Consider the following 25725-nt stretch of genomic DNA (forward strand, 5'->3'; position numbering starts at 1 on the left):
GTTCCTCCTCGCGCTGTATAACTGAGGGGGAACCTTTGCTCTCAACACAGAGTGGGTTTTCTCTATTTTATTTTGTTGGAAAAGTGTTTATTAGATACCTAAATATAGAGCGTTATTTATCCACACGGAGTCATGACCATGTGGGCTCAGATTCACATGCAAATTCCCCTTTTAATAATCCTAATGCAGGGAGCGCTCCAATCAGAGCGCTATCAGCCCCAGCTCCCAGATACCTGATGCCAGCTTTGCTGGTAATGTAGGCCACCGAAGCAAATCCAGAGAGATTGAGTTGGAAGTGGAGAGAGGCTCTGAGATCTGTTTGCTTGGCTTCCTGACGACGGCAGGGATGTCTAACTTCTTTTTTTCTTTTCCACTATAAACGGGATATCATTTAAGAGGGATCATTAGCTGAGAGCAGCCCAGCTGGGTCAAGGCTGGGAGGCGGGGACGCAGTTGCAAGCAGCGAAGCAAGGTGGAGGCTCGAAGACAGAAGACCAGGTTAATGAAAGCATGAGGTGGCTCTTGGGCAGCAGCTGGAGAAAATTTGGACACGCTGACAGGGGAAACTATGACTGGCTAAACAGCGAACCAGGTGGGCCGCTTCTGGAAACAGAGCTTCAGGTCTGTACCCCCTCCTGCTCATCTCTGTGGCATGTCCTTTGACTTTGCATGTGTGTGTACGTCTGTTTAATGCCTCGGTGTATAGCACAGAGTAGATACCTGGGTATTGAGACGTATCGAAGCAGTACTACTCAGTCACATAGTGTCAGAGCATTTATTGCTGTGAAGTAGTTTGAAACATATTAGTGGGGAGAGAAAAACATCAGATGGAAAAATGTTACTGGGGTGGCAGGTAAAGAAGTTTTAATTATTTCTTTTAAGCATAATGCATTCTGCTATTCCTCGATTTCCTGTCTTTTAAATGCATGTTTACACTTTGGATCTGGTCCCATGAAGCCTTGCTGCAGATGTTACAAGTCAGTAGCAGTCAGCAATGAACTCTTGTTCCCTAAGCTGTGCGCTGATTACTTCTGTGAGAGAGGATCACATGCAGGCAAGTGGGGGGAAGGGAAGTAGCCCTGAGACGAAAGCACACCCTGCCTTTCTGGCTTTGTCTAGGATACAGCGGAAGGGTTTCTCTGATCAGAAATAATAATTTAAGGTGCACATATATCCCCAGTAAATGTCTGAGTCAAGTAGCATTAGCAAATGAACTAACTGGCCATGCTACTTAGCCGAGATATCAAATGTACTGTTGTAAAATAAAAGGGGGTAGGAGTTGGGGGGGTCAAAACATGAGAAGTAATTTTTAAATGCCTCTACAATTTTAACAAATTCTACCTCATCAGTAACATTGCCAGAGTTAGAATGTCAATGTCTTCAGACTTTGTCTGACAGTTTTGTCTGACAGTAAGACACAAACAGCATCGCCAGAGTCACATTCTAACAAGTATTTAAAAACCCAGCGTAAATCTAGGCTTACTTTAAAATTATGTGTCATTATTAATGTATAAAAGGCACATAAAAATGTTTTTCTGTTTGCCAGTTAAATGATTTTGCCTTTTACAAGCAATAATGAATCAGCTTTAAGCAGCAGGATGGAGCTTGGAAAAGCACCTATGTGTGGACCACAGCCCAATGACTTCAAAACAGACTTTGTTCCAAATCCACTTAAAACATCTCAGAAGTATCGATTTCCCGATTCAGCTTCAGAAGATACCAGTATAAATATGAGCTATATTAATAAAAGTTTAATAAAGTTCTAAGTACCCTAGCAAATCATTAACAATGTAATAAATCCTAGCACCAATCAAACAGCCACTTCAATGGGAATTTCAGTAAGCAAAACAAACTTTTGTTTTTCTGTCCTTACACAGAAGCTTTCTTTAAACTCTCATTTGGCCTTACTAGGTCATTCTCTTCCAAGCCAGGTGGTAGGCTTCTTTTGTGTAGACAAAGAGTTCGATTCTAAATCAATACTCATCATGGAAACGCCACATAGCTCAGCTGCACTCTGTGTTTCATTCCTTTACCAACAGGCACGAGTAAAAGCTCATCTAAACTGATATGGGTCATGTAATCTGTAAACTGACAACTGTACATGCTCAGCATGTTAAAAAAAATGCAGGCAGATAGATTAGTAATGAAAGGCTTTACTACTTCTAGCGTGTGCTCTGTGCTTGGGAAAACTGACCCTCTGCCTCGGTCCCTACAAAGGTATAAATGAAAGGAAGAGAGTAAACACGAGCCTACATGACCAAACCATCCTACTGAAAATCAGTTCTGGGAAAACAGGGGGCTTTTTAGAAACATAATCCCTTTTGCCCCCATGCCTTTTTCTGCCTTTCTATTTATAAAGGGTATTTTCCCTGTATTTACGTGTCTGTAACTTCCTTCGTGCTGGAGGTCAGAGCCTTATTTTTGTCAATTACAAAGCCAACAATAGCTGCTTGTGATGACACAGGCTGAGCACACTGACCTCCAGGGAAGCAGCAGCATCAAAACCAAACCAGTCAAGGAAACACTACCAAGTAATTCCCTCAGTCGCTTCATATGCTTGGTTTGGAAACTTCCCTCAGTCGCTTCATATGCTTGGTTTGGAAACTTCCAGATGTCAAACAGTAGAGAATTTTACTTTATATATGTTCTGCAGTTGGGTTATTTACTTTTACAAAGCAAATTTTTTACACTTTCTTTTCAGTTACTGAAGATTCAGTTTCATTTCTAGATCATTTCACTTTCCAGTTCTGGCAGCTATTTCTGATACCAATACATACCGGTTCCATTTCCAGTTTTAGAGCTTCAGTTTTAGAAGTTAGTTTTAGTTCAGTTTAGAACTTAAGTTTTAGTTTAGAACTTCACAGCAAATATTAATGTTCTCTAAGTGACCTTTGTTTCATTTCATTAAAATTATTTCTATTGTTAGTATAATCTTCTTTTAATGGCTATGAGATTTTCCAAGTCTTTATGTCAAGATCATTGTAGTATTCTTCAGTAACCCCTTACCTATTTATGCCAGAAATGGGCACAAAACCACAACAGAAAAACAGAGACTAATACTGCTCAATTGTCTCCCAATAAATTTGATATATATCTGGACATACCTACACAAAGTTAATCAGCTTTTTGAACTACAACTCAATGTAAAATCAGTCCATGTAAAATGCTTGACAGGAGGCAGTATCAAAATGGACACGTAACTCCTTGTTCAGGTTCTGGGCACCTGTGGGGCAGCATTAACTTACTAAAAACAATTTCAACTCAAATAATGCACTAAGTAGCCTACAGATTGTTTCACCCAAACAGGAAAGCTACACAGACTGAGGAAAACTGGACTTTACTGTCACTTGCATACAGAAAATCATATTCCCTGATCCTTAATCCTACCTGCCTCACATGCCACTATTTTGTAGATCATAGTAAGGCAGACTGTTCTTTTACATCTACACAGGACACGGTACTCACTTCATTACTAGCCATTCAATGTGCTGCTACTCTCCCCACCTTTCTCAGCATACAGCCCGGGGTCTTATTTACTGCATCTTCTTCAAATAACAAATCTCTTATGCCCTGTTTTGTATACCTTACTGAACAGATAGTCACTAAGGCACTTGTTTAGTTATTTTCAATAGAGCAGGACAGAATAGGTGTAGTTCCGTTGGAAGGGGCCTACAACAACCATCTAGTCCAACTGCCTGACCACTCTGGGGAGTACAAGAGGATATGAACTGGTTCATGACTACCTACGTCATTTTTGCCCAGATCCCTTAGTGTAATAAAGTACTCACAGGCTCAGGGCACTGCTTTTCTGCCTTCAGAGACAGCAACACAGATGTAGAATTTCTGCAGACCAGACCCAGGGATCTCAACCCAGGCACTCAAAGTGAGGTGTAACTAATGAATAACCCACAGCAACCACCTCAGCTGAACTGTCTTGCCCGCTCTAGAACATTCAGTAACAGAGACAGGAATACAGCTCCCCAGGAGAACACTCACGACTCCAAACCAGCAGGCAGTCCTCTCTCTTCCCCTGCCTCCTGACTCAGTCCCTACATACTCTACATAGCCAGCAACTCATTTCTTTGAGGTGCTGCGGTCTTCTTCCCTAGGCAATCTACCACAACCCTAGAGTGAGCACCTTGTACACAATAACTTAATTATAAGTAATGTGTGTTGTGAATCAAATTAAGGATTCACAGATTTCTAAAATGCTGGCATTTATTCAGCCTTGAGGGCTTGAATTTGCAGCTTTATATTCAATGGTATGGGTTACTCTTGGAGGGCTTTTAAACAAAAGGTTTCAGCCCAGTAGCCACCCTGACACCCAAATGAATCTAGGTTGTCCTTTTATACCTACTTCACAGACTGGCCATCTGAGCTAGCTCATAGCACAAATAGTTTCTCTTTTCCCATTTTCTTACCATTAGATGCAAACTGGCCCCTCCAACAACAATAAATTTTACATATTTCTGTTGATGCATGTTTCTTTGCAAGGTCCAAGACTGCTGGGTTGCAGTTAAGAATTTGGAGCAAAGTATTCCCCTGAGACCCAAGACCATTAGTTAATTCTTTCCATCAAGCTTAATCTTTCCTTCTCCTGCCTCCCAGTTCTTCACTAGCCCCTTTTCTTCTTCCGCAAAGGCAAAGGGACTGGTGCAGTAAGAAAGGAGCCCCACCATTTGTTCCTCAGACTTCTCAGTCGTATCCAATACTATCCAAGTTTTCATTCTCTGTTCCCTTATAGCTTTCCTCCCCACAGCTTTGCATCCTCGTCACAAAGCAAGGCTCTCCACCCACACTGCTGCATAATTCTCATTCACACCCGTCCGTCTCCACTCTGCCCTCCCCCGTTGAGCCCACAGCTCCTCACTTCAGGAACACCAGTTCTCATCCTGCACTTCAAATCCACATCCAGCCCACCAGTTCCTCCTCTGCCTCCTCACCATCCTGTGGGCTCTCTGGAATCCAGTCTTTGTATGAGGCCGTGTCTTATAACAGGATGTGTCAGGCAACCATAACATCAGCCTGGGCTTCTACCAGCACACGAAGGATATGCCATCCTTGGCCATTATTTAAAACAGCAATATCCTCCAGTGAATTTTTTAGGGAAGTTGCACTGAGTGTAAAAGTAAGAGAATCAGGGCTAGTCTCATGTATGAAATGCTGGCAATCTCACCCTCTATCCTCACCACCAGTCACAGATCCTAAGAACAACTCTTAACCTGACTGAAAGCCCACTCCCTACAAGTTAAAACCCAAAATTTACATTAGATCTCAAAAACGTGCTCTTCACTGATCATGAATAATGCTGTCCAGTATAAGCTCAGCTATTAAGGAGTATCGGTAACGTAACAGTATCAGTGAGTTTCAATATACGTAATGCACAAACACTGAATGCTTTTTCTCATTTTCCTGTGAAGTTTTATGCACCTCATAAGACACACTAATAAAGTGTTAAAAAACTTTTTTTAAAAATCCCCTCATTTTTTTAGAAAGTATTTAACACCTGCATTAGAATAACAGCTGAACAATTTCTTCCAACTCTGCTGTTTCCTGCAGCTTATTTAATGGTCAGGTAAGACAACAGCTTGTACTGCCAGAAAGTCTTTAATAAGAAATGATCAGTAAATATGAAATAGTTCTTTAGTATGCGTTTCTGTGGTAAAAGACTGGGGGGGGGGGGGGGGGGAGGGGGGGCGGGGAGCAGCTTAATACCTAAACCACAGAAGTTTCAATGTATTTTACAATTACGTTAATGGGTTTGGATTCAGACCCACATTACCTCAGAAAAAAAAGCAGAAATCTCCTCCACACTATTTGTTAGAAGTCAAACCCTATTTACTTTCTTTTTCTTAGGCATGACCACATACTAAGAATTTCATAATATGACAACAAAGCAGAGAGGTAAAAAATACCTGGTAGATAATCAGTTGTAACGCAGGTTACAATCTGATTTTGTAGCTAAAAAATGACTATGATTCTTGGAAGAATAAGCAGAGAAGGTTTTCATAGACTAAGACGGGGCACTGGAGTTATAGGCCCTTTTTCACAAAACAATTACTGCAAACAGCCCGTTTGCAACCCTGCTTCCAAATGCTTTGAGGAAAGAGCCACTCAATTTCTCCTAGCTTGAAAAGCTGCCTTCATTCAAAACAAAGGAAATCTGATCCATTGACCTGTTTAGTCTCACCATTAAAACATGAAAAAGCCATTTGATTACAGTCTTCAAATACTTACAAAGGGAATGAGTTGATAATCAACAGCATTTTAGGGTTTGGGTTTTCCACCCATTGTAGACTAGACTCTGAATGAGATCCAGTTATTAGAAGCCAGAGCTAGATAGAGTCAGACTGGAAATAAGATACATTAAATTTTAAAAGTGAAACTAATACACCTGAAGAGCACAAAAGGTGGTTTTTTTTAAATAGCTTATAACTCCTGTTAACGGTACAGCACAATTCAAAAGCTGTGGGATAGAGGTCTTTTGTGCTACATTTTGCAGGAGATAAAGCTGACACAGCAGTCACAGCTGCTATTACTCTTATACCAGAGGCTCTTTTCCCCCAGTTTTAAACAGTGAAAATGATTTTTGGATAGTCGGCAGGACAAGCTCAAGAAAGAGCACCGGTCCATGCTGTTCTGACACACAGGGTTTTATTTGGGGCTGGCCAGTAAGGTTGGAACAGCCCAAAGAACAGGTATTGTAGGCAATGTGTCCTGGTGAAAGGGATAGTTGTCATTCTATTTGTTCTTAGAAGTAAACAGCAGAGTTTTCCAAACAGAAAGAAACAACACTGGATGGTGGATCACGAGCCCTATTCATCTGCAATTCGGTGTTCTCCCAGGTTTCAAAAGTTTGGCCAGTCTCCCACAAAGAGGACTGGTTCTAGTATAATCCAAGAGTAATAAAATCTCATACCAAAATACATACAGTTCCAGGTTGTTGGGGGGTTTCCCCATTGGAGACAGGGTTTCCACCCCTCTTTGCAACTTCTCCATCTCTTTTGTATCTAGTTGTCATTTGTTTTAATGGACCAGCAAACACAATTTGGCTATTCATGAGCCTACAAAACATATTGCTTGAATGTCACTAATACAGGCAGAAAGTAACTTGGAAAAACAAATGCTATGTTGGGGGTGAGGGGATGTGGGGGGGTGGAGAATGTATTTATTCTCTCCAATTAAGAGAAATCCAACACACTACCTATTTGCTTTGATTGCAGAGCAAACAGACAAGTTCAACCAAAGACGACATAGAACCATTTCTGTGCATCATATTGCCTGCCACCATGATGCTCTTCCTGGCATTCTTGCTGCTCTTCCTGTACCGCCGTTGCCAGCGCCCCACTCCGCAGGGGCAGATCTTCAGCATCGACCTCCCCGAGGCCCTGCCCGAGCACGATGTGTCCAATTTCCTTTCTGTGCTGCCCTGGAACAGCGAACAGAGTTTCCACTACTCCACTCTGCTTCCTGATGCCACATTACTCACTGTGTGTTTGCCTCCATCCTACGAGGAGGCCACCATGAAGACTCCCACAGATGAGGCTCACATTGAGCTCTCTCCAGATCCAGTGCCTCCTTATGAAGAGAGCTCACTGCAGTCCAGCAGTGCCAAATAAAACTTCCTAGGGAAGCACCTTAGCTGAAGCATGCAGCCCCTCAAGGCACAAACGCGGAACTGCTACGGCCTTTAAAATTAGCAAAAAGATTCCAAGTGAGGCACCAAACCAATGAATTAATGAAAGAAGAGCCTTGGAGTAACAGGGAATGAGTCCCTTCACCTCATCCTAGGGTTGTCTATCTTTCAATTTTTGGCAAGCGTACATACACAGCATAGCACCAAATTGGTCCCAAACTGGTAACACGGGTATTCCAGTTAACAAAGCATGTCATGCAAAGATTAAACTTAAGGACAGGTGGGAAGCCATCCCTCTACAATCCCTGAGCTGCAAGGAAATATGAATTATGCTTTAGATTCACCACACAAAAAGGGCTTTTAGGCAAATACCTATTCCGGTTTGGCTTTTTCTTTTTTACATGTTTATTTTTAATTCCGTTTCTGACAAGATGATTCACTCCATCTGTGTGTTTTAACATCACATCATTCTGCAGTGCTCCTGAATGATTGCAACTGCTGTCAGGAAAGCAAATAGACATATAACCTCTACAAAATTTCCAGCAACTGTCCCCAAAGGTTCAAATGTGCACTGTGGATAAAGGCTCTCTTATTACAGTTGAATAATGAGGACAACCAAAGAAGATGTGATCATTCTAGGTGAGGAAGACTCCAGCAGCACCACATAAGAGCACACTCACATTGTTGCTGCAAGCTACTTGCGAAGGTCTGCAACATCCCAATGTTCCAGGTTACTGGCTTGACTTATTTTCCAATTTACAAGTCTACAACAATAAACCCTGTGACCTATTTGGTGCAGTGTGGAAAGGAGTTAGGGGAAAATTAATAAAATAAAATGCACACAAACAGACACCCCAGGTCTGTATTTCAAAACAGCCTTATAGTCCCTTCCCCTTCATCACTAGGGCAAAGTAAATCTCAATGAAGTGCATTGGTGGCTGCGGTTCAGTTTCAGGAGGGCTTGCACATGCATACTTTTAGACAGTGATGTATGTTATCTTTAATTGTTTCATACAGGATAGCATTTTCACTATGTCCACAGATGCTCTTGCTATAGATTGTGGCTACTACCAATCCTAACAGCCTCAAAAGTTATGACAGCTTCTTCTTTGTAGGTGTCAGCTATTCCATGACATTACATTTGCCTGTGGCCTGCCAACATAACAACTACTACATATTATTGTGCGCAGCTTTAGTCTAACTCCTAAACCCTAAGGCTGTCCTGACTTGCACATTGTGATTCCAGCAAATGTCATGAGGTGCCAGTATCAGCCAGTCCTATTTTGTGAACATACCACATTCCCTTAAAAAAAAAACAAACCACAAACCAACCAGAAACAAACAAAAAAACCCACCCAAAAAAACAAAACCAGAAAACAACAATGGAAGAAGAAACCATCACTGTACAGCAGAAGAAAGACAGGCTACTTTTCAGCTGCAGGTAGTTAAATTTCACATTACGCCAACAGTGGCACAAATCATATCACCACAGTAACCAAGCAGTCCTGGTCAAAACTGATGATCCCACTCATACAGTTCCCTTAAAACAAACAAAAAAAATAATAATCTGGCTTTTGTAATTCAGAAATAAGATTATTTCCTTGAACTACACTTTTGAGATTGTTACCTTTCCTAATGTTCCCTTTTGGTCACCAAACTGTAAGAAAACAACAGCTGATGTTTTGGAAAAATCCAAGTTGAATCAACCATTTATCTTTTCAGACCATGTCTGGGACGAGTTCCTGGTATGTGCTGATGCATTTGAAAGTACTGTATTTTACTGCCTCCTTGCATTTTGTTCAACTCCTTAATATTTGGTACGTGCAGTTGTTGCCAGCTACAAGGAAAGCTGGAGAAATACAAGAGCCCCAAACAACACGTGCTACCTAATCAGCAAGGTACAAAGGTTTGAGGTTCAAAAAGAAATCACTTCTGCCTCTGATGTCTGCATATTCCACTAATTTCAGCAGAATTGTACAGGTATGCTTGAAAATTCAGCCATTGTTGTATGGAATTGAGTATATTTTGCCTTAAAAGATCTGCTGTGTTTTGAAAAGAGGTGCAATGTTCTTCAACACAATTTCCTGTTTACCAGTAACCAGGGTAGTGTCTGAAACCCAAGCCGCAGGCTGATCATTCTAAACTGCTCTCTTACCTGAGTTACAATTAAGATAACTTCTTGACTGCTATTTCTTATGACCAAGACTGATACACTTCTACATCCAGTCAAGAATTGCTATTCTCTCCAAGTATATAGACAGTGATTGTCTCTCACACAGTATTTATCCAATAACTCTCAAATCCTGCCTTGGACAAGTAGTTTCTGTTCATTTGCATTACTAGAGACAATTAAAAGCAGATACTTGCTAAAATCCAAAGGAACAGAAACATCCCCATAACTTAAATTCTTCTTTCTAACAGACTGCTTTTTATTCCATTGGGAATTGATATCCCTTACCTCATTCCAACATAGATTTGTCTAGTCTTGCATGTTAATTGTCCCGAGTGGCTTTCAACCTAACCAGCATTTCACTTCCCACTCCCAGGTCTCCACCTCAAAGAGAAGGTCCAGCAGAACAAAAAAGATAATGTTTCTCATGCAAACATACAGAAATTAATCTCCACTGCCTAGAAGCTACCTCTGACTGTATCAGCCTGTGGTGGCACACATCAGTAACCACAGTGTTACTGGTATTAGTGCTTCTGGCTGTGGAGCAGCTATCGGGTCCCTGGGGTAAACACGTTCTGCATTCAAGCGGAGAGCTCATGATCTGAAAGGAACCTGTGTCTGGCAATACAGCAACCATAACTGTAAGATAAAAATCTTTAGTTTTCTCAGCTCCACTAATCTGAAAGATGAAGTTTTAGGGCACACAACCTGAAAGAAAGATATTGGAGTCGAGGCTGTAGACAAGAAGACTGAGGAGAGACATTAAGTTTTCAAATACATAAAAGGTAACTGCAAACAAAGTAAAATACACACCCTTCATGCCTGCAGCAATCTGAACTGGTACTAGTGAGCTTGAAGTGCAGCAAGATAAAGTCAGAAAAGAAATTTCTGAAAGTGAAGTTCAGTCTGAAAGTACAGTGAAGTACTGGCAGCACCATGTCTAGACACAGAGAAGTTAAACATCTGTCAGGAGTGATGAAGGATCCTAGCTAGAGCAAGGAACCGATTAGATGTCTTCTCTGGGTCCTTTCCTGTTCCTATGCCCTAAAGCTGTATCAAAGCAGATTCTGTTCATCATTTCCAAGTTTTGTATGAAATCAGATGTCTGTTTCTTTGAAAATCTGATACTATGAATTTTCCTGTGCATCCAGAGATCACTGTAACCCTGTCATTGTACGTTATAACCACAAGGTCCTTATACACATTTTTCTTTTTGTTTAAATCCAATTAAGATTAGGACTTATTAAATATTAATGTCTGCTAATACACATGTTAAGTCTTACAAATTGTGGCCTCACCATGACATGAAGGGTAATTCTATTTCAGTTTTCCATTAAGAAAATACTAACAACCATGATGAGATTAATTATGTATATACAACCCCTTGTTTATACTTATTAAGAAACTATGGAACAATACAGGCCTCCTGTTATTCAAGAGGCTTTTGAAAGCTTAGAGGGTAGTATCTGTGCTCATCCTCTCTGCAAGAGGTGCCAGAGTCCCTTACTGACACAGGTCCATTACTCTGTAGTTTACGATGCATACACATCTCACATATGTGCAAGTTTCTTGCTCAAAATACGTTTAAAGGAAAACAACACAGGTAGTTTATACAAAATTTCTAAACTAAATATTCACTGAAAGTATGCAATAATAATATAGTGGTTCAGTATCAATAGAATATCCTGTCTCTCTTATTTTACCTGAAGGAAGAAAAGATGACATAGCTCTTTGCAACCACAGAAGGAGCTGAGAAATTAACATATTAACATCTTGGATAAAACTGATACATGCTTGTACTCATATTGAGCATCTGGCAGCTAACCTTTGCTGAGCTGAAAACTAACTCATGACACTCACTGGTTTGTACTTGCCAATGAGAAAATGTTGGGTTTTTTTTCAAAACAGGACAGTAGCTGCTTGGTCTTATAAAGTAACTAGGTTCCACCCTTGGTCTAGGAAAGGAAGAACAAGCATTTCAGTGTACACATGTCACTGAGGAGACGCTCATCTGTAACAAATATCTTGACTAGAAATTTAGATCCTGGCTTCACTGAAGAGGAATAACTTTTTTAAAAAGAAACAAACCTTGACATCAAGTCAGAACATCCTTATGATGGTTCAATAATACCACAGCGGCCAAGAAAATACTGCCCCAAAATAAAACATTTGGTTTAATCTACGTCGACAAGGATTTTACTTGGCTCTCTGTGCCAGCAAAGCCTCCAAATACAGACGCACAACTACTTTTGCCAGTACAAACTCCATTAGCATCAACTATATATGCTTTAGTGTAAAAAAACTCTTCCAAATGTAAATTTTACCTGTATGGGAAGTTGAGTCAGCATTCATATTCTGGGTAGGAGTGGGTTTGTTTTTGGGGTTTTTTTTCAAGAGGAAAATTGCATAAAAACATCAAACAAGAATGAGCTGAATGCTTACAGCAAATAAATTATTCAAAGACTCCTCTCTCAAAAAACATCCTTAAGTGAAACATTTAGAAAATTCTAATCATGGAATTTATTACTTGCAGTCTAATTGTTAGTAAATAATCATGTTATGTTATTACTTTTGTTACACAGTAGTTCATCATTGGCATAACCAGGTCTTCTGAAGAAGCATGAAGAACAGCATAACATTCTCAATGGTATAGGTAGCAAGGCTGGATACAGCTAATAAATCAATGCTGTAGAAGCATCGACATCAATGAAGATGGCAAAACCTCATTGAAAACTCTTGTTAAAAACTCTTGGATACTTGACTAGGCTGACAGCAGTGTAAATGTACATTTGCACTTTCACAAACTTTCTGTTAGAAAGTTAAGTAAAAAAATCCCAATGTCTTTCACGTTTGTTGAGGGTGTGAGAGAATCAAACTTGTCTATGACTGGCTCCATCAGTAGTTTTACTTCTCACTATTCACAAAACTGTAAAGTTTAGGAGACTTTAGTGTTAGAACATAAGCATAGGGAAGAAGCAGCAATCAAGTACTTAGAATTTCAAACTAGCCATGCCATTAACCTCATGTTGTCTTCTCCAGCCCCTGCTATATTCATTTGTTCCTACAAAGTCAGGATGCGATTTTTTTCCTGAATGCTTATCTTACAACTTTTCAGTCATTTCCATCTGTCACAAAACAAATACTTTGAAGCAGTAGAACATGTATGCAATCCTTTCCAGTCATGTCAAGGCCATTCATAGGATTCAAAGCCTATACTTTTATTTTGCAGGGTGTTTTGGTTTGTTGGGTGTGGTTTTTTCCAGGTTCAAACTAAGAGAACTGAATGTGTGTTTTTGAGTTCTTGGAGTGCAAATGAACTTAATTCCTTTAGTGGACTTCCATACACAGAGCTCAGGAAGCAGAGCCATGCTCTTCCTGCCCTACGCCATAAAGCACCCTAAAGGGAAAGGAATACGCAAAAGAATGCAAATCACTGTGAAAAAATAGTAAGAGGATGTGTCCATCCAGAAATAACCTCTTACAAACTTGCTTTGCCTTCCCTTACTTCCCATTCTTCACTCCTCTCTGCTTTAGTTTATTTCTACTTTTATGCCAGCTATATAAAAGGTAACACAGAAAGGGAAAACAAACTCTGCAGACTGACCCACAGCTGTAAAGAGCACAACTAAGCATCACATGTTATGTTCTACTCATAATCTGGAATATCTGTTTTTCATTATGAAGTGCTTTGCATGAAAACAGTTTCCACTACAGGTTAAACAGACAAATTTAAGCATATTTCTACGAATGTGTTTCACTGCCTGTATAGCCAACAACATGTGAAATTACTTAAGCAGAGCCATTAAAAACCCAGTATGCATTTCAGTTCTGTGGCATTTGTCTTTTCTCTTTTTCATCCAGTTTGGAAAACATGCAGTTGAGACCACTCTCAGATATTGGTATGGCCTCAAGTTTCTTCAGAAAGACTGTACCTCCATGTTTTAGACACAAAAATCAGGCTGAAGGAAATTAGCTTGTATCTAAACCCAACCTTCAATAAATACTCACGCCCTTTACTGGCAAGTAGGGTTTTTCTATAAATGACTAGTTTCTAGTGTAATCCAAATAGCATTCCCATTCATGTGTAATCCACAAATCCACAGGAAAAAAAATACGCTGCTGTTGTACGCAATGGAAAGAAAAAGAAAAAGAATGCAGATCCATTACCACAACCCTTACAGTGTTTGGCTCCAGCAGAAAGATCAGTGCAGAGGACAGTAGTATGGAGACCAATGAAGCAAAGCAAGTACACTCCTGACTAGCACAATTCTGAGACCTTTACAGCAGCCCTCTTCCAAACCATTACCAGGAACTGGGGAAGGAGTACACCACTACATAAGCAAACATCATGGTGTCCCTGTCCTTAGGCACTGACATCACCAGGCCTGAGCGGTGCCACACTCCACCAGTCCGGCACATCTCCCACGCTTTTGTGCTCCCCTCCCGCAGCCCCAGCCCTGCCACTCACACCCCTAAGAAGGACAGGCCAAGTGGTTTCAGCCTGTCGTATTGTAAGATCTCTACTGGAAACAAAATTAAAATCAAGTTCTGGACTCAGAGCGTATTTTTATTACAAAACTAGCAAGTTAACACACTGGTGCTGTGTGTCACTGGTTAAGTAGACACTCCCTGTAAACCAGGCATTGAGTAAATTCTACTTTCTTCTCCCACAAACGTGACATGATAAAAACTAGAGCAGAAAGAAAGAATGCTGTTTGATACTGCATTTTATGCTTTGTAGGGCATCCTGTAAGTCAGAAGGCTTATTTTCTAATCTATTATTCTTTATCTAGATTATGCATACTTTAAATATAACATCTAACAGAGATTTTGGAGATAACAGGTCAAGGTACACTCTAAGCATGAAGTATGCCTGGATACCACATCCCAGAGCTCCACATGAACACCTCGCTCTCTTTAGCTAACATCACCTCAAAAAATTATTACCTCCTTTAAGGCCTATGAAGCCATACAAGTATTTTGGCAGCTGTCTGACCCATTCCATGTGCCACCTCCAGCCCTCCCGCCAGCTAACCGCACAGCTGTCAGAGACACTGAAGATTTTGGTTTATGATTTTCTGTTGAACGGGGCACTGAGAGTCAGGAAGTGTTTACACCAAGTGTATTAATTTGCAACAAATATAATTTGCTATCTTCTAGAGTGGCTTGTATTTGCAGTGATCATACTGATTTTGGAAAAGCTAAACACAATTTTTCATTGTCACGACAATCTGCTTCCCTAGCACAAGCTGCCCCACGTGCGCGTCCCAGTTCCCAGAAGAGAAGAGCACGGAAAGCCCTCCTGAGAGCACGGAAAGCCCTTCTCCCCGTTAGGTAGCTCGCCGTCACATGTAACAGCGCAGAAGCCGAGATTAAATTCCCACTTTCCCAAAGATTTGGCTTGTTTGGGGAAATCGGGCATTGCCACACCGAACGGCCAGTGCCACTGCTGGGCCGCAGGGAATTTTCAGTAACTCCTGTTTGCCCACTCTGGTGCCCCCAGTGCTATGCCAGCCCTTTTTAAAGTTTTATGCCTTTATTTAGTAATTCTCACTAATTACTGTAATAATACCCAAGCTCATGGGCTACTCCAAATGGTATTTTTCCAGTTAACAGCGTTTTGAACCATAAACTGACAAGACGCTACAGCACCCCGACAGGCCAGAGCCTGGTGAGGAATTAGCTACGCGCCAGCCAGCGGGCGGTGCCGCCCCCTCCCCCCGGCACCGCCCCCTCCCCCCGGCACCGCCCCCTCCCCCCGGCACCGCCCCCTCCCCCCGGCACCGCCCCCTCCCCCCGGCACCGCCCCCTCCCCCCGGCACCGCCCCCTCCCCCGGCACCGCCCCCTCCCCCGGCACCGCCCCCTCCCCCGGCACCGCCCCCTCCCCCCGGCACCGCCCCCTCCCCCCGGCACCGCCCCCTCCCCCCGGCACCGCCCCCTCCCCCCGGCACCGCCCCCTCCCCCCGGCACCGCCCCCTCCCCCCGGCACCGCCCCCTCCCCCCGGCACCGCCCCCTCCCCCCGGCACCGCCCCCTCCCCCCGGCACCGCCCCCTCCCCCCGGCACCGCCCCCTCCCCCCGGCACCGCCCCCCTCCCCCCGGCACCGCCCCCTCCCCCCGGCACCGCCCCCCTCACCAGGCAGCCAATGACGAGGCAGCCCGGCAGCGCCCGCCCGAGGGGCGGCGGCGTGTGGAAGATGGCGGGTGTCGTCTTCACGCTTCCGTCGCCGCAGTGAAGCGGCTTGATCCGCTCCCTCAGCCCCCCAGCAGCCGCGCCCCCCGGTTTGTGGCAGTTGTTGTGATGGTCCCTTTTCTCACGTGCGTGCCTCGCGCAGCAAAACCACTGCCGCAGCTAAATAACGACTGGCACCTTGGGCAAATATGTGATCAGCCACCTCAGTTGTACAGAGGCTTCTTCCTCCCCTTGGATGTGGGTGCGGACTGAGGTGGCCAGAGCACGTTTTTCTACGTGCTTCAAGTTCCTGGAAGTGAGAAAAAACTGCCAAGACCACCCAGGAGCTCCAGGGGTGCCACACAGGAGCATTGGACCAAGCAGCAGCTTTGTCCAGAAACTCAAGTGACAGTTCAATAGTGCTGTAGTGAACTATGAAGTGTCTGGTAAATTGGTATACTTTCAAATATGTAATACCAGGTATTTTGCTCTGAGTAGACGAGCACTTACTAATTTTTTGCCTCAGTTTCCCTTACTAAGCGCTCCGCACAGAGGGACAGCTTCCAAGCCCCATTTTTTGCCCCAGAGTTTGCTCCTGTGCCTCCTCTACTTGCAGTTCTTCCTCGAGGGTGTTGGTGACCAGCATGTACCCTAACGAGGTAACGTTGGCTGGAGGTACAAGGCCTTAAAAGCAGCAAAAGGCAAGTAACGTATACATAGGAGGGCTGGGAGTGCTTTTCCCAACATCAAGGAGAGAGCATGGACACCTCAGCAGTTTCTGAGAAAGGGTCACCAAATACCTGCTGAATCATGGTTTACTGCACAGCCACAACAATCGATCAGAACTGATTTTCATTACCTTAATTCACTAAACACAACGCTGCAGCAGTCCAGAAGGAGATTCACAGGTCTGCCTTTAGAAAGGGCAGGGAGATTTCCTTGCTGAGAACCTGGTAATTAGCAAAGATCACACTTGCTTCTGTCCAATTTTAATCCACAGCCTCTGTACACCCAACAGTCAGAGCACACTTATGCTACCTTTTGGTTGAAGGGCACAAAAACTAATGGGTAGTAGTCGTCCTTTCAGCAGTCAGCGTAAGGACAAGAACAGAAAAAACAGGCTTTAAAGCCAAACCCTATTCACCAGAAGCAGCATTTAACACAGCTCCTTCTAATTCTACTTTCCAATTTCTTCCTCTTGAAGGCCTTTAAGTATTGCATCCTCTGGTTCTACCACTCACACCACTCAGAAAGTTACAACTTTAGATTAAATGGAGTCTGTGAACAAACATCGATAGTGCAATTCCTATTTAAAAGTGACTTGAAGATTTGACATCATTGAAACTACTTGATTACAACAATTTTGAGAGGATTTCCATGGCTGTTTTCCATACAAGGCCTTTCTTCAGCTTTGACGTAGCTCTCTGAACAACAGATTTTTTACCCCTGATACAGTATTACAAAGGCAAGGATCCTTTCAACAGAAGGAATGACTTTCATTCTGGGTCACAGCCAATAAAACAACAACAAATATTGCAATGCAACTCAACACTCCACACTTAAAATTACCTGTAACATAGCACCTGATGTGCCGTGGGAAAGCAAGGTTCAGCATTAAGATGTCTTCAGAGCAACTACCACCTTCATTGAGCCTTTCAAAGCTTACTCCTAGGCTAACTTTAACTTGTAGTACGACTTCACCTGTGGCCTAATTGTTGCAGAGCAATCAAGGAGTTCCCAGGATTTAAAGGAACCTTTAAGCAATCATTAGGCAGCCACAAATTAATTTTTTGGGGTAGCCTGGCTAGTTTCAATTAGATGCTAGTGCTGTTCTCAGCTACCTTGGGAATTACTTAATTGCCACCGCCTGGCCTAGCCTTTCCTATCCCACAGGCAGCTGTAGTCTTTTCTTGTGCCCGTCTGTGAGTAAATTTAATTCTTTCCAGACCTCAGAGAGGAGAAAACAACTGAGACGAATAAACACCTTGTGGGGACAGGAACACTCTTTTTGTCAGGTCTGTAAAGTGCTTGGTCCATGGAGACCTGCCCCCATTCTTAACAGTCCTGCTATAAAACAAACAACATTCAGGACCAGTAGTGATCCTTCAGACATACTCCCTTAGGTCACAGTGCTAGGAGTCTACTATGTAGCTGAGGCGTAAAGGGTGTGCTGGGTAGCAAGGTTTCCTCAAGAAATGAATGTAATATGGTTATGTTGTATAGGATCTCAGAGTCTTTTCTTCTCCTCCTACTGGCTTTTCCACCCTGTTATGGCTTCGCTGTGAAATCTGTATGAAATTAGATAATTTCAAAAATACAAAGTTTCTTTCCGTTTCATGGAAGCTCAAGTTTCAAGGAAAGCGACCATAACAGTGACCTCACTAAGGGAAAGACTGTAGTATCTCTTGTAACACACCAAGAAAATTCACATAGAAGAAAGAACTCCTAAGTACGGTAAGCGTATTATTGCAGCGTGCGCTGTGCAATGCAGCAGAGAATCCAACAAGATGTGAAAGCACAGAAAAACAAATGTTTGTTGCCCACAGATACGTGGCAGAACAATGAAGTTTTATTAGATTTATGTGTGGTCTTACTGCCCTCTGTACAGAATTAAAGGAGCAAATGCAGCCTTTGAGCAAGCCACCAAGATAGATGCTTTCTTGACCTCCATGCTCTTTAGCTGATCTGCTCGAGTTTCTGTGTGCCATTGAGCTGCTTTTACTTACCTGCTCTTCTGATGAAAATACAGATGGTGCCCCTGTGATCCCGGTGCACATCCACTCTGTGTTCACTTTTGCAGTCTCCCATTACTGCTACTCAAACACCAGGGTAATGGAATTCATATGTTGGAATTGGATATCTTTGCTGAAGAAAGAGCAGAAATGAGTGTGTCTGCCAGGTGCAGATCAATTTGTGCAGTGCTGTGAAATGGCTTGTGTGCCGGTAATCCAAAGGGAATCTCCAGAATAATAAAGTTAGTAAACTAGTACCTACTTTCCTGCATTAGGGAACTGAGTTTTCATTTTCACCAACTAAACCAAGCACTGCCTAGAGCCAAACCCTCGTCTGAATTAGCCTGTAACACAGCTAAAGTCATTACCCTTTTACCATAGGCATTCACTGAAGTGATTCTTATGCAAAACCCCCACATTTTTCTTTTTTTTTCTTACAAAGGCCACGATTTATGTAGATTATATCACATCAGATTACATATTACTTTCTATAATCACACGTTTCCCTACTTGGTTGTGTGAGTCAGCACAGACGGGATGCAGGAATGACACAAAACTACAGGTGAATTGCAAAGACTAAATTTATTTTCATTACCTTGCCAGTTGGGGGATCCCTGGAGCCGCACACGGGTAGAAGCACACAAGCGGGGACTATCATGCTAGAGGATCACTGAACCGGATTTGCACAGGCATAGTTTACCAACGTGCTTTGATCTTTCCCACATCAGGGCAGGAATCTCAAGCGTGTCTGATACGGTACCTGTAAGTCTATCACAGGCCTATGTTATCTAAACACAGATGTTCTACTTGTCAAACACACCAGGCTAAACAAGAATTAGTATGATATATGTGTTTTTCTACACCCCAGCTATTGATAATCCTCCTCACCAATCTTCTGTTTTTATCCCACATTGATTGTTCGTATATCACAATAAAACCATCGTGCCAATAGGAGCTATGGAGGAGAGGAAAAAACTTGAGTACTTTGCAAACATGAAGGAAACAAACTGAATTCCAGATTCCAGTATCTTCTCAGACTTCTAGACTGCTGGAAAGTGCAATTGAAGACTACCAGGTAAAATGTACATCTTTTCTGTTGTTTTCAGTGTTCCCGATTAGGCCCTATTTGATGGAATTCTACTTTTCCAGGTGGCATCTCTCAGGGCATCAGGTTCCTGAGAAATGCAAATCAAGACATGCAGCCATTTATATTATAAATTTTTTCATTGAAAAGATGTTTAATACACACTTTTGTCCCATGGCCATCTCTCTTCACAGATGTTTAGGAAACCCGAACATTTGCAGGTGGAGAGCACAGTAAAATAGACGTAACCAACAGTCTTGCAAGGTGTAGGCTAACAGCCTATATGGAGAGGCAAACCCCACAACTTGATACTGGGTGCTGGCAACAGAGACACCTCCCACCACGCATTTAAGTGCATACTGTGAGTGCCTGTCCATACTGTTATTGCTGAAGTGGCATCACTGCTATCCATAGCTGTTGGCAGTCCTTTCATGGGTGTGAGCACAGGGTAGAGTGGCTAAGGACACAGAGCCGAGCTGCTAGTTTGCAGAAGCTGGGTGTGGAATGGGATGGTGAGCAAGAGCTTAGAGGTCAGGGTCAGCCTCTGCAGTTCTGCTGGAGGAGAAAGAAAAGGCAGCACCTGGGATTGTGATTAAGGAAAGCAGACATACTAAGAGAGGGGAAAGGTAGTGCAGTCAAAGGTCGTGTTAGAAGAGGTGAGAGAAATGTAGCTGCAGGAAACTCTCCTCTGAATCCACAGTTTAGCAAACGAAAAGGTTTTGGCTGTCTGTAGTAACTGAAGAGCTGACAGGGCTGGAGGTCCCTGTGCTGTCTTGTGTGCACGTGGACTGGCACAGAAGCAGGAGTTGCTGCCGCTGATGGGATCTTCCCGGACAGATGCACTTTGAGAGTCCGTAGTCCACAGAGTGGGCATAGAGGACAATGAAACTTGGACTCCCTTCGTATTTATTACTCTTGGCAGGCCTTTTGAAAGATACACTAATATCACAAAGAAGTGTTGATGCTAGCAAGATGCTTGAAGCAGGATGAGGAAACACCTGTTGAAAGAATACTGCTACGGCAGTCTACATAAATTAATAGATGACATGAGGTGTGGCTTATGCAAAGAAGGAAAAGTCCAACAAACAAGAGTAACAACGAGAATGACTTTTGAGAGAGACAGTTTCAGTTTATTGTCCAGATACTTCCCTCTTTTCTCAGCAAGTATTTTAGATAGCTTCTAACACGGACTAACAATTTCTCTTCTGAGAGGTCACTACAATTTCCCAGACACTGGTAATCATTTGAGACAGAGCATGTCTGTGGCACAGAAAGAAATTTTTGAGATTCTTTGTTCCCAAAATCCAACCTGGGTCTACAGAGGTTGTCATATCATGCAAGAAACTCAACCCATAAATTAGACGACCAATTTGTTGCATAGTCAGTCCCGGGCTTCAGAGCTGCACTTCAGAAAAAGGTTTTATTTTATACAAGCTCACTTGCCTAGGGTTGTGCTTAACAGTCTAGAAAGAAAAGTAATGCTGGTGATTTTCTAAACTCAGAGAAATAACCTATCAAATACTTTTCATGTTCCTACATGCCACAGTTTTCACTTCTGACAGATTTTGCCAACAACTGTATCAGTAAATGGAGAAAACCAGTCTTATCAGTGTTCCATGTTGGAATAAATAAAGGGCTACCCTCTTGAATAGTGTACACTGAGGTACACTTTTTTCCCTGCACTTTTCTGTAGAGTTTTAAGTTTGGTTGATCCTGGATAACAGACTATTGCCCTAAAAGATCAAGTGTGCTCTGTATGGGAATATGCCAGTCTCATCTGGGATCGCCAGTGGTTTGATACTGCCTGTCACGTCCACAACCTGTAAGTGGACATAAGCTACCCCAGAGCCACACCTGACTTCTGTGCAGCTGCATGACCTCTGCTCCCAGCCACACGCTCCTTGGTGCGCACATTTTTGTTGTCTTACAGTCTCCTTTCTGAAATGTACTTTTGCTTTGTATTAGGACTCTATAAAAAGGTAAATATATTAAAATCATTATCGCTCCCTGGTTTATGACTGCTGTACTGACTAAATGAATCCGGGCTTTGCTTTTTTTTTTTAATCCTTTTGACTATACTGCAGTTCTCAGTTGGCACAGTAATTTACAACAATCACCATTTTTCAGACACACATTACAATATCCTGATTAAGGAGAGAAGGATGGGACCATCTCTCAGACTCCACTAGGGCAGCTTCTCAGCTGGTGCTGCTGCACTGGGCACTGAATGCTCTTGTCGCTGTAATGCTCTTTCGTCGGTTTTAAAAAGGCCTAGAAATCAGTCTACTTTTCCAAATGAAATTACTAGCTATGTTTCTAACAATTTCACACTGGGTTGCAGAAAAATGGACACAGATATTCCTGCCTTCAGGAGCTAACAATGCATGTTTGACTGACTTTTAAAGAAAACATTAATTTACTACCAAGATGTACAAGAACATGGGAGGTAAGCAGTTCTTAAATACTGCGGTTTTGCAAGCATTCTTCTTCAGATGGCAGATAGGATATTTTGTTTCCTGTATTTCTTGTTTGTTGTCAGATGTTACATAATGGTTTTTTGTAATTTATATGTATCTTTCCCCCTCACACACAAATTTTTTACTATCTAAACACAGAACTTAATTTTTACTATGTTTTTCAAGATGTAGTGAATATGCAGATATTTCTGCCACCTACGTGTTCTGACAGATTTTAACTTTTTTTGTTCCTTCAGTAGCTAGAATTTTTGATTTTATCCCAAAGGCTGGTGCACAAATAGAGCAGTACGCTACAGACAGAAGCAACTCATGTACATTAGGATTGGCCTTTCTCTCTTCTGTGCATATATACCCCTCCACATGCATATACACACAAACATTTGGATTCACTATTAGCTTACAACTGCCTAGTAAAAATCAGTGACATTTTGTATTAGCATCGTTGGGAGACAAATTACTTGGCCCTTAGTGAAAGAACCTAACTGCAAAGAGCTGTATTTGCACCATAAAATGTACTTACTCTGCTGGGGAAGCACTATCAAGGCTTTTACCCAGTCTTTCAGAACAATATATGACATAGCAGTTCTTTATCAAACATCTCTGTATTTTACTCTGTTGAGTCTTTATTCACGCCAGTATAGTCACAGTCATGATCCAGTACTGAATACCTGCAATATTTTAATGCTGCACTCTGATTTAAAGTTGATACCTCTTTAGAACCAATAAAATTATTAGTTTTATGTCAGAAGACTTTTCTAGTCTTAACCATGAAATAACTTCTGAAAGTTACTCAGGAAGAGAGGAATTCAGAAAACTAAGATAATGTACTTTGTACATTATAAAGTTAATGTATTTTGTAGCTTTGTGGGTTTTGTGAGTATTGAAGTTATTTTAAATAAAACAGATAAAACAATTCCTCATTGCCACTGTGATTTTTTTTAAACACTTTTATTTTTTAAGTCCCTCCCTTTAATCTTCTCTTATAGAAGCAAACAACGCATCATTTTGAACCACTTAAGTACTACAGAAACAGCTTTGTTGGAGCAGTGACTGCTCCTATAAAAGGCTTTTCCAGAACTTCATGGGATCCAAACAATACCTGACAAGATGTATTTGCTTGCAGTATTATGAAGACATTTATTCCTGTGCTGCATGCGCAAGTAAGTGGCCTCTCTTCATTCCAGGAAATGAAGAGAGGCTTTGTGAGTTACCAGAACACGGGTGTCTGAAGAACTGTAGCCAGTCCATAGGAATCATGGGCACAGGGTTCTTGGTAGAAGTTAGACAGGATCAATCTGAGCTTTCATCTTCCCGATCCCATATTCTTTCCAGATTTCAGGCGCAGCTCTTCTGTACAGAACCCTTCCCAGAGCTGTGTTCGAGCCTGTAGCCACCTGCCAGCGTTGCCTGAGGTCTCCTAGAGCATTCTTCACTTCAGCTTATTACTGCTTCTCTAAACTCACACAGTGTTTTGCTCTTTTTCCTATTCCAAAATGGTTTTTCCCGTGTTTGACTGACTTTGGCCTTCTATGTCCTTTGAATTGTGAAGAAACACATAGGCTATTTTCTTTCTTATATTCTTTCTATTATATTTCTTATTATATTTTTCTTTCCCCTTACTGTGACTATCCCCGCTGTTCCTTTGCCTTTTCCTCTCTTCTGTACTTGCTGAAGCTTCTTTTTATTTTCAAGAATCTGCTTAGCCTACCCACCTCACACCTGTTGTTCTGTGCGTTCACTGTACTTCTCTTTTCTCAATCTTCTCCCTGCTTCACCTGCTTTCTTTCAGGCTGAGCCTTACGCATGCACAAGCATCCAGTCCTGGTTCCTCAAAACCCTGTCTTCATCAAATCCACTTCTCTCCCAATTCTTTTAATTGATTTCCAGTAACCTTCCAAACCTCCTCTCACCAAGCTATTGCTCTTTGCATAACCATCCTTCGCTTAAATTAATAAATTCTCCTCTCTCCAGTATATAAACAGTGAAGGCTTGTAAATGCCACAGCACCTTATGAATGGATTAACATAGTAAGTGAAGGCTCTAAGGGGGATCGGGGCTGCCTACATCTGACAGCAGCAAGAATGAACTTTGAACATAAAGGAAGCAAGCATAGAAGGAGTTAATATAGAGGAAAACGTAGGAAAAGATTGAAGTTGAAAACTATTCCAAATAAAAGGAAAACCAGAGATTAATCTCACATCTAGTTTCAATAACGATTCTTGTTTTAGAGATGATCTGTAAACCAATTGTAAACTCTGAACAAGCCCTGTAACGGTACAATTCATTAAGCATCTGGATGACAAGAGTCTCCTTTTCTTTCTTAGCATGGCCAAAGTTTGTGTATTTCCCCCCCTCTCCTACCATTCTGGATATCTTTAGCAGAGATTTACTTAACTTAATCTATACTTATTGACCAATAAAGCCACAGTTGCAAAACCTCCCTATGGAGGAAGCTTGTAATAGAAGAAAGTAACTTTGCAGCTGGATGTGTGACAGAAAACTAAGCGTGTTCCCCTTAGCATAATTACACACACACCAAAGTTGTTGCCGGAAGAGAAAACGCAGCCTAAAGCCGTCATGCTCCTCGGGTTTTGTAGCAGAAACTTGGGCCAAGGACTGTATTGCTGAGAAAGCTGAGCTACTAACCAATTCTGCATGCTGCTGCAGAGGGTGACGGCAGCAGGGAGACAACATGGTGATACCTCTGTAAGAAAGTTGTATCAGTTGCCTAAATAAGTATCATTGTAAGCACTGTGAAAGACATTTCAGCACATTTAATGTATTTCATTACATCTTCTACTGTGTTAAATGTACATCAGCAGAGCTACATAAACACTGCCTTCTGCACACTAGCCAAAACCTGAGCCTCAGCCCAAACTCGCCTTACACCAGTGGCTTTTAGATGAGCATCAAAGCTACCTGTGGCCAGAGAAGAAATTCAGCCCAGGCTAAATTTAAGTTTAATCCCACCTACCTGCATTGACAAGACTGTGTGTATATAAGCCAGGGTTTTCCAAAGAGTTCCCCATATAGCCTATAAAAATGACTGGCGCATCAGCTGGCCAGCATCAGGGAAACAAGCTGGCTGGGCTCCCTCTCACAGGCCCTTTATACAAAATGCTTCCAAGTACTGCAGAAGCTGCAGACACCAGAACTGTAATTTTATCCAATGCTGCAATTTTTCACTTGGATGATTTCCCCATTTGTAAACAATAAAACCGTGCCTGAGTGTTCTCCTGTCAGCATGGTCGTGTGAGGACTAGTTCGGCATTTACACATAGCTTTGAAAGGGACAGTACCTGCTGTGAGAAGGACACAGTGCTCTATGTTTCATGTGATAAGCTCTGGGAGAAACACCAAAGCAACAAGCATGACACATTTAGCAGCCGCAGGATGTTTTGCACTATCTCTTTGCAACAGTACGTAGTTCAGATTGATATTAGTAATATCTGAA

General features: G+C 42.1%; 1 protein-coding gene across 1 annotated transcript; it reads left to right on the plus strand.

Moving 5' to 3' along the window:
* The first annotated feature begins 244 nt into the window (after positions 1 to 244).
* On the plus strand, positions 245 to 11074 carry SMIM28 (small integral membrane protein 28). Its single transcript, XM_027796427.2, has 2 exons — positions 245 to 621; positions 7224 to 11074. The coding sequence occupies exons 1-2, from the start codon at positions 511 to 513 to the stop codon at positions 7617 to 7619; spliced, it is 507 nt and encodes a 168-aa protein (XP_027652228.1). The 5' UTR covers positions 245 to 510; the 3' UTR covers positions 7620 to 11074.
* The last annotated feature ends 14651 nt before the right edge of the window (positions 11075 to 25725 follow it).

This window comes from Falco peregrinus, chromosome 7 (genome assembly GCF_023634155.1).
Source record: "Falco peregrinus isolate bFalPer1 chromosome 7, bFalPer1.pri, whole genome shotgun sequence".
NCBI classification, from domain to species: Eukaryota; Metazoa; Chordata; class Aves; order Falconiformes; family Falconidae; genus Falco; species Falco peregrinus.

Bases quoted from the DNA above. Each gene is read 5' to 3' on its own strand.
- SMIM28 (XM_027796427.2), top strand. From the start codon at position 511: ATGAGGTGGCTCTTGGGCAGCAGCTGGAGAAAATTTGGACACGCTGAC. The intron at 622-7,223 runs GTCTGTACCCCC...CTTTGATTGCAG, and splicing joins TTCTGGAAACAGAGCTTCAG to AGCAAACAGACAAGTTCAAC.